The sequence below is a fragment of the Aspergillus fumigatus genome, chromosome 1 (genome assembly GCF_000002655.1).
Source record: "Aspergillus fumigatus Af293 chromosome 1, whole genome shotgun sequence".
In the NCBI taxonomy this organism is placed as follows: Eukaryota; Fungi; Ascomycota; class Eurotiomycetes; order Eurotiales; family Aspergillaceae; genus Aspergillus; species Aspergillus fumigatus.
Window position 1 is genome coordinate 3,507,383 of NC_007194.1, and position 14,826 is coordinate 3,522,208.

A 14,826-nucleotide genomic window follows, 5' to 3' on the forward strand; every position below is an offset into this window, starting at 1 on the left:
AAACCACCATTTATGATCTGGAGTGCTGATAACGGCCGTCGCTTACACGACCAAATCGAGCAACGGGAAATGATAGACATCCCAGAGGCCTGACCATGGCGCTCATCGTCTCATGGAGGGCGATAAGGGACGGTGGTTTGCCCACGGCTCAACTGGGCGGGATGATCCTGGCCATTCCGAGACTTCACAGTTCCTTATCATTAGCGCACTTGCAATCTTTCTCTGTTCCTAGCTTCCTACTGGACTCAAGTGGTCGCATGCTACTGGCTGGTTGCAACACAAGGTTACCTATCAGGGCTGTCATTGTTGGACGGCCCACCACCAGGTTTATCAAGGTTGAGATTATTGGGTCATGACGCAACATAATGTCTTATCTTATCCAAGGCATGGGGTGGTTAGTGTACCTGAGTTTATATTCATATGCATTTCTCTTGATGGTATGCAGTTGGTTGTGTTACTGGAGTGCGCGTGAACTGTATAGAGTCTTTCGTTGCGTGCCTCCTCATCTTTTTGTTTCTTGCCAAAAAAGCACTGCAACCTGCATTGCAGTGTTACACACAGTATGGCCCGAATCAGGCGATGGGCTGAAAAGCTGAAGGTGCCATCAGAGCCCGGACTGAGCAATGCTCAGTTGATGTTAACAAATGAAGACTTGCGGCCAGGTGAGATTCGCATTGTGACCATCGGCTGATTTGACGACGCGACGGCGTTCTTGTCTTTAAATCTGTTGAGATTTTTTTTCCCGCTCGAGATGAGGCTTACTGGTGTTCTTTCGTCCTGCAGTTGATCCTGACCGGCGTCAGTGGAAATGGTTCAATTTCATCGCTTTCTGGATTGCGGATTCGCTAAATATCGTAAGTTGCAAGCGCGGGAATTGTCTGCAAAGCTCGAGGCAGGCTGATACTGATTCGGTATAGAACACTTGGATGATCTCCTCTTCGATGATTGTCGACGGTCTTTCATGGTGGCAGTCCTGGATCTGCGTTTGGGTCGGATACTTCATCGCAGCCATCTTTATCTGTCTTACTGGTCGCATCGGTGCGAAATACCATGTTCCATTTCCTGTCGCTGTACGATCTAGTTTCGGTATCTGGGGTTCCTTTTGGCCGGTTCTGAACCGTGCCGTTATGGCGGTCATCTGGTACGGAGTGCAGTCATACATTGGAGGTGAGTGTGTTTTGTTGTCGACCAGTAAGCGTTAGGATAGAGATTGATTGTTGACAGGGCAATGTGTCACTGTGATGATTGAGGCCATCTGGCCTAGCTATGCCCATCTTCACAACTCCCTTCCCGCCAGCGCCGGTGTCGAGACCAAGGACTTCGTCAGCTTTTTCCTTTTCTGGCTCCTATCATTACCTGCTCTTTGGTTCCCAATCCATAAGATTAGACATCTGTTCACCGCCAAGGCGATTTACTCTCCTATTGCCGCCATAGCTTTCTTCGCTTGGTCGATTGCTCGCGCAAATGGTATCGGACCGGTTGTCCATCAGCCGGCTACAGTCCACGGGAGCACTCTTGCCTGGGCGATCGTGAAGGCAATCATGAGCTGCCTAGGAAACTTCGCCGCTCTCATCATGAATGATCCCGACTTCTCGAGATTTGCGAGAAAGCCAAAGGATGCATTGTGGTCGCAACTGTTGACAATCCCCATTGGTTTTGGTATCACTTCGTTTATCGGCATCATCGCATCCTCAGCCTCCGCAGTCATCTACAACACTGACCCTGTGTGGAATCCGCTTGACCTGCTAAGAATGTTCTTGGATGGAGCTAGCTCTGGTGAAAGATTCGGCATCTTTGTGATTGCCACTGGGTTTGCCCTCGCACAGCTGGGAACAAACATTTCAGCCAACTCCGTCTCTGCTGGTACCGACTTGACTGCTTTGCTCCCGCGTTATCTCAACATCCGGCGTGGTAGCTATATCTGCGCTGCAGTTGGCTTGGCTATGTGTCCGGTATGCCGCTCTTGCTCATCTGTACTTGGCTGCGTTAGGACAAGGACTGACATCTGATAGTGGAACCTTGTGTCTTCGTCCAACCAGTTCACCACATATCTCTCGGCCTATTCGATCTTCTTGTCTGCCATTGCCGGTCCCATGATCTGTGACTACTATCTCAACCGCAAAGGCTACCTTCAGGTCAAAGATCTCTATAGCGCCAGCAAGGGAGGGCCATATTACTTCGTCTTCGGATTCTCCTGGCATGCGTATGCCTCGTATCTCTCGGGTATCCTTGTCAATATCGTCGGCTTTGCGGGCGCTGTCGGTCGTACCGTCCCCCTGGGGGCTCAGTATATCTACAACATCAATTACTTTTCGGGCTTCTTCGTCTCCGCCGTGATGTACTATATCCTCACCCGCATCTTTCCTTTGCCTGCATCCAGCGACAGATGGAACGAGGTGGACTCCGACGATGAGGTGTCTTATGGACAGGAAGTGGACGCGGATGACGTGCACACGCCAGGGAAAGTGCGCTCGCTGGATAAGGACTCGGATTGGGATCGGAAAGGAGCCAAGATTGCCTCGGGGGCAATGGTTTGATCAAATTTCTCTTCTTGATTTTGATGATATCTCACACTTTTAAGTCTCGATCTACTCATGATGACGACTTGTTTTGAAGGACTCAATCACGTATTCCGCGTGCGATCTAGTTTCGCTCTCCAGGCTCTTCATAAAAAGAAGTTCGTAAAAGAAGGACAGCGATTTTAGTGAATAACAACATCAACTTGTGGACGTGATATTGTCTCAGGCTGGAAATTACCGGAAGCGCCATCGGAGGGACCATTAACTTGAGACGATAACAAGGATTGGCACACCATTGCACCTGGAAAGCAGGTTCATTGGCTGAGATGCTCTTGAAGTAGCGTCCCTCCGTTGCGCCTGTGAGGAACTGCTTTTTTCGGGTCGTTTCTGTGGCAGGCATATTTCGAGAGAAGTCCTACACCTACACTACAGTAGAGCACGAGCCAGCGGATGATGGGGGACAGGCCGGGTGATCAGCGCCTTGGGCCGGTTGATGGTCGATGTGTTTGTTTTGCGACAACTCGGAGTCCGGGATATGGTTACATTGAACTGCAGGATGGCGGATGAGCGACAGGGGATAACGGATGCTATTAATGTCTCCCAATCCAGTCAATGCACAGACCTGGTGGGGTTTCAAGGTGTTCTGATGCATAACTTATAACTAACCGGATTACAAAAGTCGGACCTTGTCACCTCTTCTCATCCCGATGGCACTCCGGCAGTGATTTGTCTGCTGAGCGCACGTCGATTCCCAGAGACATCATGTCTTTGGCTATAATTCTGTTCGCACTCACGCTGGCAGCGTTCATAGCCCGTGTTGTTTATCGCTGTTACTTTCACCCTCTCGCTCGCTATCCTGGGCCGTGGTTTGCCCACATCTCTAATGCCTGGTTCGTTCACATTTGATCCTCAGCTTGAATAAATACCTAGAGCTAACTCAATCAGGAGACTCGTTGCCTTCTTCAGTGGCCAGCATCACCTAATGGAACAGCGTCTACACGCCAGATACGGTCGTGTGGTACGAGTTGCACCCAATTGGCTATCATTCTCCACCCTGGAAGATTTCGAGGCCATCTATGGCTTCAACAAGGCCATCGAGAAGGACGAGTTCTATGACTTTGGTCGCGACCGGGGCAGCCGGCCCGAAAGCATCTTCGCTGCAAAGACAGAGACCAGTCACCGAGTCAAGAAGAAGAAGGTGGTCAGTCCAGCTTTGACGAGTACCAGGATTACTTCATACAAGCCTATCATCGATAAGCACGTGGGAATTCTGTTGACACGGCTGCCGTCACAGTCGAAGGGTCCACTGCCAGAGGCAAAGAATAATGGTACTACTGCGGTGAATATGGCGCCAATTGTGCATCAATGCACTCTGGACGCAATGCTTGAGTTGGTCTTCGGCCCCAGGCTATCGGAACACCCGTATAGTGATACCCCTGCTGGCGAAGGGGTATGTTCAAACCTGCGCATCATGACCAAAATGGCCTGGAGTTTCTCACTTTGGCCGGCCTTTGGGTGGCTCATGAACACACGTCCTGTTAATGCAATGTTACGTCGACCGACTTACAGCAAGCAAGGTGAACTCACTGGTATGGCCGGCCTCATGGGCGTAGCCATGCCGAGACTCCTGCGGAACCCGCAACAAGTGGTTGCGTCTTCCCAGCCCAGTATCGTCAAGGGCTGGCTAGAAGTCCCTCCGGACGATGCGACCCGTATGACTCCAGCCGAAGTCGCGTCGGAGGCGTCCAACTTGATCATAGCAGGACCAGGAAGCACAGCGGCTGCTCTGACAGCAGTTATATTCTATCTGGGCACGAAAGACGGTCAAGGTTGGCAGGAAAGAATTCGAGAGCAAATTCGCGCTTCCCAGAGCCATGATTTAGGGCCATCATCGCTGGAACTCCAGGCGGTGATTAAAGAAACATTGAGACTAAGCGCCCCATTCCCGACTGCTTTCCCCCGAGTGATTAGGCCTGGCGCTGAGATGGCCATACCTAGCCTTGCCGCTCCGCTGCCTGTCGGAACCACGGTCTCTGCGAATACATTTGTGCTCGGTCGGTCGCGAGAACTCTGGGGCAATGACGCTGATAGATGGGAACCACGGCGCTGGCTGGGGAGTGAGCAACACCGTCGAGAGATGGAGACCAAATTTGTAGCATTCAGCAAAGGCTCGCGGAGCTGTATCGGACGCGAGTTGGCCTTGCTTCTTCTTGCGCAGGCAGTGATTGGGATCGTCCAGCAATGGAAATTCCGCAGTAGGGGGCAGTTGCAAGGCAAAAGCTTCCTTGAGATGCAGTATGACGAGTGCTGGATTAAATTCGAGCCGTTGGACCTGTCGTTGAGCGCATGAAGCATAGCTCGGCTTGATATCCTGGTAGCTTAAAATCACACTTTCATCCGTTGCTGCGCCTTATTCGTCAACATGCAGGCCATGAGTCACAAATGGAGCCAAATATGACTCAAAATGTAGTCCTATTCATTGTCTGCCTGAGGGAAGCGACCGTTGATTGCGACCAGCTGCAAGACATGCTGGGCTAATCTGTTTTGTGACCCCGACAGAGCCTGATCTGCGCCACCATCTCCTCCATCTCCACTGTTTTGTTTACCCTTAAGATTTTACTCTTGTCACACTAGACATAAATACTACTTCCAGCATCTCTTTCTTTCATCTTCTGTCTCTCCATCACCCAGTCTCTCTCTCTCTCTCTCTCCCCCCCCCCCCCCCGCTAGCATCCTCAGGACGACTGTGCTGTGTTCTGTCGTTAAAGGCCACACTCCTGTGTACCATAGCTCACTATTCTTCGTTGAAAGTGAAAACGATCCATGAATCCCTGAGACTGCATCATCGGGGAACTGAAACTTCAGCTATTTCATCACCTCAAAATGTCATCCAGCAGCGCCCTTCCCCAAACCCTCAAATCCATCACTGCCACCAAAATCAAAGAACTTGCCAAACAGCGCAAGCGCTTTGAAGAACGCAAAGACAAGATCTTTAAAGACGCGCGGGACGCCCCCGATTTGCGTTCTAGAGTCCAGGTCCTTCTCGAGGGAGTCACCAAGCTCAATGGTGACCCAAACGACGCCTTCGATAAGGAGGATCTCGACGTGGAGGATGCTGAGGAGCAGACAGCCAGAGTCGCAGATTGCTCTGACCGCGCCACATACACCAACATTCGCCGCTTCCTCCTCCAGAGTCAGTATGACCCTTCTGTTTCTGAGAATAGCTTGAGAGACTGGATCGCGCAGCTAGAGGAGGAGCTGCGGTCGCTCGAGCTGAAGCATAAGCATGCCGCGTTCTACAGTGATCTGGTGACGGAATGGCTGGAGACTTTGGAGGCGGAGCAGAGTGCCAGCAAAGAGTTTGAGTCGGTGGGACGCGCGGAGATGCAAGAGCAGCGTGCGACATGGGAGTCATTGGTTTTCTCGACGACGGACGTAAATGTCGATGCGATCCGTGCGTACCTTGATGGCCTATTCAACACCACGCCCTTGACCCAGCAGGCGCTCAAGGAGCTCCGGGAGAGGGTCAAGTCGTTTGGGACCGAATTCGCTGCGAAAAAGGAGTGGTTCAGCGTCGCCGACCTCGAGTGGGTCTCCAAGTCGCTACTGAAAACTGACCTGCTCACCAAGGAGAAGATGGGTATCCTGAGGGAGTTTATGCGCAACAAGGCAGTAGCCCAAGAGGTGGCAGATGTGTTAAATATGCGTCTGGCTGCGCTGGACAGCTGGCATTGGCCTGAGGGGGGGATACCAGTTGAGATGCGTCGTCAGCTCAACGGCAAGTACCGAGTATTCATGGACGAGGATCTACTGGATAGTCTTCTCTTCCAATACCTGGGGCTCAAATGGTCCGTGACGTTCAAGAATGCCTTCAAGGCTTTTTTCAGGACTCGCGCTTGGCAATCTCCGCGCCAGCAGATCTCCAAAGAAGAGCGGGAACGGCGCAGGTATTTTCTGGGCTCGACTGGTCGTGGCGGCTGCGTGAATGACTACAGACGGCAGATGTACGAGACACAATACTTTATGACCCAGCTGCCGTCGTCCGTGGAAGCAGGTGTTCCAGAGTACGGTGATGAAGCGAACAGTGACAATATCACTGACGGGGAAAAGCGCAAGAACCACCTGGAAACCAAGCACGCGCTGCTTCACCTTCTGATCACAGAGTCGATCATCCACACCACACTATACGGCCAATTTACGGCCATCTGTTCCGATTTCAAGTGGTTTGGCTCGTCACTGTCACACGCGACCGTTCTGGCGGTACTGGAGTACTTTGGAGTGCCCCAGAACTGGCTCCATTTTTTCACGGTTTTCCTCGAAGCGCCACTCAAATTCACGCAGGACGGAGAGAACGCCGCGGTGCAGGTTCGCAGGCGGGGAGCTCCCATAAGTCACACGCTATCGGACTGCTTTAGCGAAACGGTCCTCTTCTGCATGGACTATGCGGTGAACCAAAGCACGGAGGGCGCCTACTTGTACCGTCTGCATGACGACTTTTGGTTCTGGGGTCGCGAGCAGACCTGCGTCAAAGCTTGGGGCGCCATGACCAAATTCGCCAAGGTCATGGGTCTTGAGTTCAACGAGGAAAAGACAGGAACAGTCCGACTGACAAAGCCAAACCCCCGTCAGGGCAGCCCAGTTCCAGCCGAATCAGAGCATTCATCCTCGCTACCGACCGGGGACATCCGCTGGGGCTTTCTGAAGCTCGACCCGCAGGAAGGCCGCTTCATTATCGACCAGTCGCGGGTGGACGGCCACATTGCCGAACTCGGCCACCAGCTCGCCGCGTGCAAGAGCATCTTCGCCTGGGTACAGGCCTGGAACAGCTACTTTGCGCGATTCTTCACCAACAACTTCGGCAAACCCGCCATGTGCTTTGGCCGGGGCCACATCGACATGGCCATCTCGACCCTCAGCCGCATCGAGCGGACCCTATTCCCCGACGGTGTCACCTCACACCTGCGACAGATGATCGCGGACCGGTTCGGCGTCCGCGATCTTCCCGACGGCTTCTTCTACTTCCCCGTCGACCTTGGTGGCCTGCAGCTGCTGAATCCGTACATTCCGCTTCTGGGAATGCGCGAGGACATCAAGCAGACGCCGCAGCGCCGGCTCCAGAAAGCGTTCCTGGAGGACGAGGATGCCTGGCATGCGGCCAAGGAGCGATTCGAGAAGGACGGGCCCTGCAGCGCGGCGCAGATTGACTTCGGCGATGATGACAGCCCGGCCACGTTCATGTCATTGGACGAGTTTATGCGATATCCAGAGTCTTCCAGCCAGGCTTTGCTGCAGGCGTATAAGGATCTGATCCGCATCCCAGAGGAGGTCAGTGTCAGCCAGACGGCCGGGTTTCGGAGTAGCGTCATGTCACTGAGGAAGACGGGATCGGGCGACGGTCGGGGAATCACGGAATCGTGGTTGACGATGACACCGTACTGGCGCTGGACGGCCGAAGTGTATCACGAGGAGATGGTCAGGAAGTTCGGAGGTCTGGCGGCTGTCAACAGGGAGTTCATGCCTTTGGGGGTTGTCGAGACGCTGAGGGAGGGCAAGTTCAGATGGCAAGGTTGATTCTGATATGTAACATAAAATAATTTGATACCTACATAATCTTTGACAACCGTTTTATAGTCATTATCTCACGAATCATTCATATCATAGCCATAACCCAGTTCGAATAATCCCTTCACGACGTAGACGTATCCTCGAAATCCAGCAAAAGCCCCCTCATCCGCTCCTTCTCAGCCTGCCCCCCAAAAATCACATCCACCGACTCGCGGCACAAGGCAAGCAGCTCTGCTCTACCGAGATCAAAGTGCTCCGCCGCCAGGAGATACTCATTCGAGACAGGGCTGCAGAAGAAGCCCATATCATCCGTCTGTACCTCAGCAAGTCAGCAACCTAACCTTCACCAGAGCACATGGCGGAAATAAAATAAAATAAAATAAAAAAGGGCGAGGAAACATACACACAACACAACTGGACAATCCACATGCCTCCAATACCCAAAATGATGCGCGGGGAACCCCCCATCGATCATCTCCGCATGCACATTACACGACATGCACAGCTCGAGCCCCAGGCGCCGGCGCGCAATCTCGCGCTTGAAGTCCTCCGACACATGGATGACATGGCCCAGACGGTCCGGCCGGAACGATAACAGCGTGCTTAATTCCCGCTCCGAGCCGGAGGCCTCCGTCTCGGCGAAGTGCACGGTGATGCCTAGGCCGTGGGCCTTGGCTTTGGCGAGGGCGGGACCGTACAGCGCGACGTCGCCTTTCGTGGGGTTGCCGCAGATATCGACGCCGACGACGCGGGGGCGGTGCGCAATGGCCAGGTCGACGATGGAGAGGGCGTCGGCGGCGGTGTCGTTGCCGCGGTCGATGGCGAGGATGAGGTAGACTGAGATTTGGGAGGAGTGAGCCGACAAAAACGTTTCGATGGTGGTGAGGACGGTGGTGAGGTATTCTGTTCGGGTGAAGGCGAGGGTGGGCGAGGCGCGGGGGATGGTGCGGAGTTCGAGGTAGCGGACGCCGTCGGCGAGGAAGTCTTGTAGGACGGAGGAGGTGGCGTAGGCGAGGCTGTCGAGGTCGTTGCAGAGTTGGTAGATGGATTTGGAGAAGACGGAGAAGAAGCTATGCATCTTAGTGGGTGGTTCTGGTTCTTCCGGTTGTCAGGTTTTTGGAGTACGTCTGCAGAGAGTAATCGACTTTTCCTGGTGGCATGACTACCAGGGGATCTTCGACGTCAAAGTCGGGATGTTGGGCTTTCTTCTTCAGCCAGATCTCATGGAGACATTGGCGGCTGATGCTGCCGCTCAGATGAGCGTGGACCTGGAACTCGTTAGACTCTGGCAGATGTGTTGAGAAAACTACTACAATACCTCGACCTTGGGTAGCGCCTTGGTGAATGCGGCATCTACGGGCTTTGAAACATCCATTGTATTGCTTGTTATCCTTCTGCGTTATCTCCAGTCGCTACGGACGAGGAAGCCGGGTGGTTCAAGAAGGATGAAGGAGCTACAAGGAAGTTGCCGTGGCGAAGATGGCGGTGACTCCTCACAGGTTCCTCACGGATATCTGCACAGTGAGGATGAACAACAATTTTGCCTCTACCTTACTTTTGTAGTATGGGTATGAGACAACACCCATACTCTCAGGACTATGCATCTCACCACTACCGCTAGCAATAGTCAAGTCTCTGAACTACTTGGAAGACCTCTTTATAGAAGTATGTTAGAATATTTCTGAAAAGGTCTCGTATCACTCTACTCTGCCAACAGTCTCCTATCTGGAGAGGAATGAAGTGAAGACATGATGCTACTCTGCTATGTATACTGCAGTCGACTCGTCATCGTCTACAAGTATATAGTCCCGAACTCTCTCCAACGGATAATTCCCTTTGCCCTCATATTCCATCGTTAGTATCCATAGCGCCGCGAAATTTAGGAGAGACCGTGAAGGGCGAGTAGAGTCATCTCTGCGGTCAATTCTGTGGACCTGAAGCGACCATTGGTTTCAACGCGGCCGATAAAGACAGGACGCGTATGTTCTTGCGTCGCCTGGAAGATAAGGTACGTGGCCAGGCCAAATGTTCGAAAAACCATATTGCCTGACAGCGGAATATGCGACAGCCTTGGAGTATAGCTATAATTATACTCTTTCATCCCGCACATATCCACGGTGTATTTCTCAAACTGGTGCCGCGTTGTGGGGTTGCATCAAAGTCAATTGCGCGAATCTAGTCAAACAATAGGCACCAAGGTAGCTCACGCTGGACAATACCTGCTCTTGTCTCAGCATGTCAAGGGGAGTATGGCCATCAGCCGTCCCAGCTGGTCAGCTTCCCCGTCATTAAGAGGGGTCTTTATGTCACACTTGTTTCTAGAAAGCAGGGCCCTTGCGCATGCGAGGGACCTTCCTCAGCGAGGAGCTGAATCAGTGTAAATCCTGGTACAGTCAGATGACGTTCGGATGCAATAAATGGCAAGCTAGCAGCCTAATGCGGGGACTGGCTAATCCCGTCGATATTAATGGCAACGATAGTATCACGGAATCTCTGAACCCGCCAGTACCTGTTTCGGTTAAATTGGCCGCGGTAATTCAGACGATGGCTCGAATGAAAAGTGGAGAAGGAAGGAAGGCGGACGCCGGAAGGTCGTGGAAGAAGATTTTCAAGAAATGAAACCTTGATCAGGTGTAACCTTGCTCTTCAAGCTGACACCAGGCTACAAGTCTTAGCCGCCTGTCGTATGTATGCATCTGTGGACTTGCACAACGGCGTCTTGTATACTCTGACATGGATATCACTAAACAACCAGTGCGCCCATGCCACGACAGGGAACAGGGTGGGGGCATGGGGCACGGGGACACAGTAGCACGAGCAGAAATTTTACAATCCCTCTTCAAATCAACCGTATAAGCTCATGCGTTTTGGCAAGAGACTCATTGCGATGCAGATTGTTTCGGCGTGGGATGCACCAAGTCCCGCACTGAAATTCGAGGACATGGTTCCCCATTGGGTTTCCTTCGCTCTCGCTAAGCACGTTTCTGAAAAGCCTAGGATCTTTAGTAGTATTGGTGCTTTAGAAAGGCGGGGTCGCCAACTGTTGTTCTTCGTGTCTCAGATTCTCTTCCCGTTTGGAGTATGGACGCAGATATTGCTTCAGGGATTGTTGCCGAGGGGAAGGTATAAATCTGGCTGCCTTCCAGGATGCAATATGCACTGCCTCAAGTCGTCAAGCGAGCCGAATGAGGTTTACAATGTCTCCATCAATTCCTCGAGGATGTCGAAGAATTCTGGAAACGCACCTAGGACAGAAAGTGATTGGATAAATAGTTTCAGATCCCAAGCAAGTGAGGCTATTTTTAGCCGAAGATCTGGTGCGTGGAGAGGTGGGTTTTAACGGTACAGATAAGAAGAGGGGATTTGCTGCTGTGTGCTTCAAATCAGTAGTTTAATTGGCAATGTGTCACTTGGTCAGTCAATAGTGCTTCCTCATAACCAGCATTTGGCCCTTTACTACTCTGTAAGTCCGCCATGAAAATAGTATTGAACTCCTGGCGTATCGGGCCCAAAATTTGAGTGTATCAAGGGAAGCAACTGATGGTCTTGGGCCCTCACGATTTGTGTGTCAGACAGAGCTGAGCTCGGGAGTGGCGCCCTGTTGCCGGGGCGGACCGAAACTAACAATAAAACAACATCTGAGTGCGGACTGCGAGACGAAGGAAAGAGGAAAAGCTTTTGAGTGAACTGCTGGAAGTCTCGATTATCAGTATTGACTGAGAGAAGTCGCAACTGATCATTGATAATGCGCTTAGGACCACTGGTGGCTGATCCGCGAAGCATGCCAGTATTAGACGATCAGGCACTCAAAGTCTCAACCCAAGTCTCCAGGAGACGGAAATACTGAAGCAGGCTGAGAAAGAGACCGAGATCAGATGGTGGATCTCAATGATCTCGATCCAACACTGCCAGCGGGTATCCCAGCAAGAAGACAATGGAGTCTATCCCTCACATGCGTGTCTCAAGTGCCAGGATGGACAATCAAATCAAACATCGAGAGTCCCCCCCCTGTGAGGTACAATATTATTGTCATTAGTTGGCTTTTATAAACACCAATCACATATCGATAAGTGACGAGCCTCAGACGGCCCTTGATGGAGCTGCATTGCTGCGGTGATCAAGAATCTAATAGTAAACTCACAGCACATAGAGAGTATGCGCTTTCGAGAAGACAGGCAACATGCACCTGAGTCGCTAGACACCGCACCGTGAGAGACAGCCACAGGAATTCCACAGAGCTCAGAGAATAGGAAAGAGAGGAACAGCCTGTATTGGAAATTGCAATCAACAAGGTTCGGCAAAAGACAGAGGGAGAAAGGCTTCTTCATGCAGGTGTGAGCCCCGTAAGTGCTCTCAAGTATCGGTATGCATTAGAACCTCGATCGATGACTATTGGACAGTTCGCCAGCCAGAGCCACGTTGGTAGTTGAGTGGTGGCTGGCTGGCTGGATAGGGAGGGGAATGTTACAATTAGGACTGTAGTGCAACTCATCAGTCTAAGGCACAAGCCACGACGGAGATGGCTGAGCTGACGCTTTGAGGCGCGTGCTCTGTACAAGGGACATGATGATTTGTAGAGATGACCCAGAGGTGTTGCATTGCAGTAGAGGAGTACGGAGTACAAAGTTTGGAAAACGCATCAAACGATCGAAGCGGCTGCAAGTGATATCTATGTCTAAGGCAGGATTCTGGCTTGCATACCATTCAGCTCCTCCTTCTGAGTTATCATTATTAAGCACAAGTATCTTCAGCAGAATTAGACTAATGTTGAAAGAACCTTCGATTTTGATTAAACAAATTGTCATCTTTTTATGGCTGATGAGACCCAGGATGATATTAATATTGTCTGCATCTAACTCCCTCTGGAAAGGAAGACGCCCGGGGTACAAAGCCAACACACAGGAAGATACATCCAACCCTGGTCCGAGAGGCGCAACGTTCCATCCAGTTGGGAACATGCTCACCTCAGCCTTCAACTGGTCATAATTACAAAACAGCTGCCTTTCGTAGCCCCGGCGGTCAATGATGTCAGATGCCAGGTACTATGAATGTAAGAACCGCTTACACGGGTCTGTTCTGTCTCGTCGGTCGGTCTCCTGAAGATCAAGGGATGGGATTACAAATATGTATTCGACTAAATTGTCTGACTGCATGTCATGAAGTTGGACCAACTATCGAAGATCGACAGCGAGAAAATCTACCTATTTGCAGCCGGCTTCTCTTTCATAAGGGGTTGTGTGGGTAGTAGACACTGGACTTGGGGCCGCAAAATACCAACAGGGAACCTCAGATGTTGTATGGAAGGTATTGTATGTATTGTTATTACGAAAACGGTGTTATGGAATTACATTCATGAGTCCAATGATGCACGCTAATGCATCTGATGCAGCAACCACGCTGACGGGAAACTACCTAGTTTTAATTGTAATCTCCTTTTTTAGTTTAAACTGTTTTCTTTGAGCTAGATACCCATCAGGTAAAGTAGAACCAAAATGCTGGTAAGGGATGTATTTCCATTGAAGCCGCTCGTTATTCTCCCCCTTTTCTTTCGTGCTGTCAATTCCTTGGTATTTCTTGAAGAGCGGGGGATCCCTGGTTCATTTGCATGAGGCAATTTGTCGATGATGTCATAATGCCCTTAACCGTTGACTGCTACCAAATTTTGCAGGAACCGCATATCCCTTTTCACTCTACTATTGACACTTGAATCGATGCCTCCAAAGAGAGGCCCAGTCATTACTGTATTACAAACGCAGAATGAAGGATGCCTCGTTTGGCACGTTTCACTGCCACCCTCTCCCGCCCCCCCGGTTTCTAGTGGAGCTCTGTAATACTGTAGACCACAAGCTTTGTCGGGGGACAGATTTGGGAAAATCAACGAAATGAGAAAATAAGCTGGTGTCACGAAATCATGGACGATACATGATATGCCGATTGAACTGGCAACAGAATACCATGCTCATTTTGAGCAAATGAAAGACTTGGATTTCTCTACTTTGGCGTGAGGGGGATACGAGAACGATGACCCAAGGACGAAGCGGGGGTTCTTGACCGCTCTCTCACTGGCTGTTGGCAAGTGTGTGATCGTAGCAAGGAATTTTCGGATGCGAGATCCTTTCTGGCTGAAGGGCAAAGAACGATGGATGGAAGGCTTGGAAGCTGTCAAGTGTGGGGCGGCTACCGTTTGAGAATAGCCCCATGAGGCAGACGCCAAGAGCCAATCAGCAAGCTTAGGCCCTCACTCCAAAGTTTTGTCCTCATTGGATGCCTTCGCTACAAAGTCCAGTAAGTGGGAGGAGACGCTCCTATGACTCAAAATAGCAAGGTAGGTATGGTTACCTGCCTAGATACTCAATAGATAAAACTTGGATAACCTCTTTTCTGTTATGCTGAGAGATGGGTGCCCCTGGACTGAAATAGTGTCATGATAACACAAGCACTACTCCGTACGAACCGACCCATCCCGCCACGAATAAGGGGGCACGTTGATGGTCACGGGGCTAGACAAGACTGCCTCGCTCTTTCAAGTTCCTGTTCATTTACTGGTATGTATCATCACAAAAAAGTGACTCGAAACAGTTTCCTCCCTATTGTTATCAATCATAGTTTGGATGCAAAACTATACTGTTATCTGTTGATATCGTGGCACGTCAGGACGCGTCTGGATGACGCTCATTAGAGCGGTCAGATCATCAGGATTGTCAGCACTAATACCGAGCATCATCATTATCAAACGCTGACT

General features: G+C 51.1%; 4 protein-coding genes across 4 annotated transcripts; 3 read left to right on the forward strand and 1 right to left on the reverse strand.

The window, feature by feature from the left end:
- Nucleotides 1-562: 562 nt before the first annotated feature.
- Nucleotides 563-2,537, forward strand: AFUA_1G13210 (nucleobase cation symporter-1 family protein; the record flags this gene model as incomplete). Its single annotated transcript, XM_747598.1, has 5 exons — nucleotides 563-662; nucleotides 784-854; nucleotides 918-1,167; nucleotides 1,225-1,952; nucleotides 2,013-2,537. 5 exons carry the CDS (start codon nucleotides 563-565, stop codon nucleotides 2,535-2,537), a joined length of 1,674 nt encoding a protein of 557 aa, XP_752691.1.
- A 744-nt stretch (nucleotides 2,538-3,281) lies between these two features.
- Nucleotides 3,282-4,869, forward strand: AFUA_1G13220 (putative cytochrome P450 pisatin demethylase; the record flags this gene model as incomplete). The annotated part of the gene is made up of 2 exons (XM_747599.2): nucleotides 3,282-3,409; nucleotides 3,465-4,869. 2 exons carry the CDS (start codon nucleotides 3,282-3,284, stop codon nucleotides 4,867-4,869), a joined length of 1,533 nt encoding a protein of 510 aa, XP_752692.2.
- Nucleotides 4,870-5,402: 533 nt separating this feature from the next.
- On the forward strand, nucleotides 5,403-8,090 carry AFUA_1G13230 (uncharacterized protein; the record flags this gene model as incomplete). Its single annotated transcript, XM_747600.1, has 1 exon — nucleotides 5,403-8,090. The coding sequence occupies one exon, from the start codon at nucleotides 5,403-5,405 to the stop codon at nucleotides 8,088-8,090; it is 2,688 nt and encodes an 895-aa protein (XP_752693.1).
- Nucleotides 8,091-8,205: 115 nt separating this feature from the next.
- On the reverse strand, nucleotides 8,206-10,578 carry AFUA_1G13240 (putative adenosine deaminase; the record flags this gene model as incomplete). The annotated part of the gene is made up of 4 exons (XM_747601.3): nucleotides 9,403-10,578; nucleotides 9,210-9,352; nucleotides 8,488-9,154; nucleotides 8,206-8,397 (listed from the first exon to the last, which is right to left on the reverse strand). Exons 1-4 carry the CDS (start codon nucleotides 9,457-9,459, stop codon nucleotides 8,206-8,208), a joined length of 1,059 nt encoding a protein of 352 aa, XP_752694.2. The 5' UTR covers nucleotides 9,460-10,578.
- Nucleotides 10,579-14,826: the final 4,248 nt, after the last annotated feature.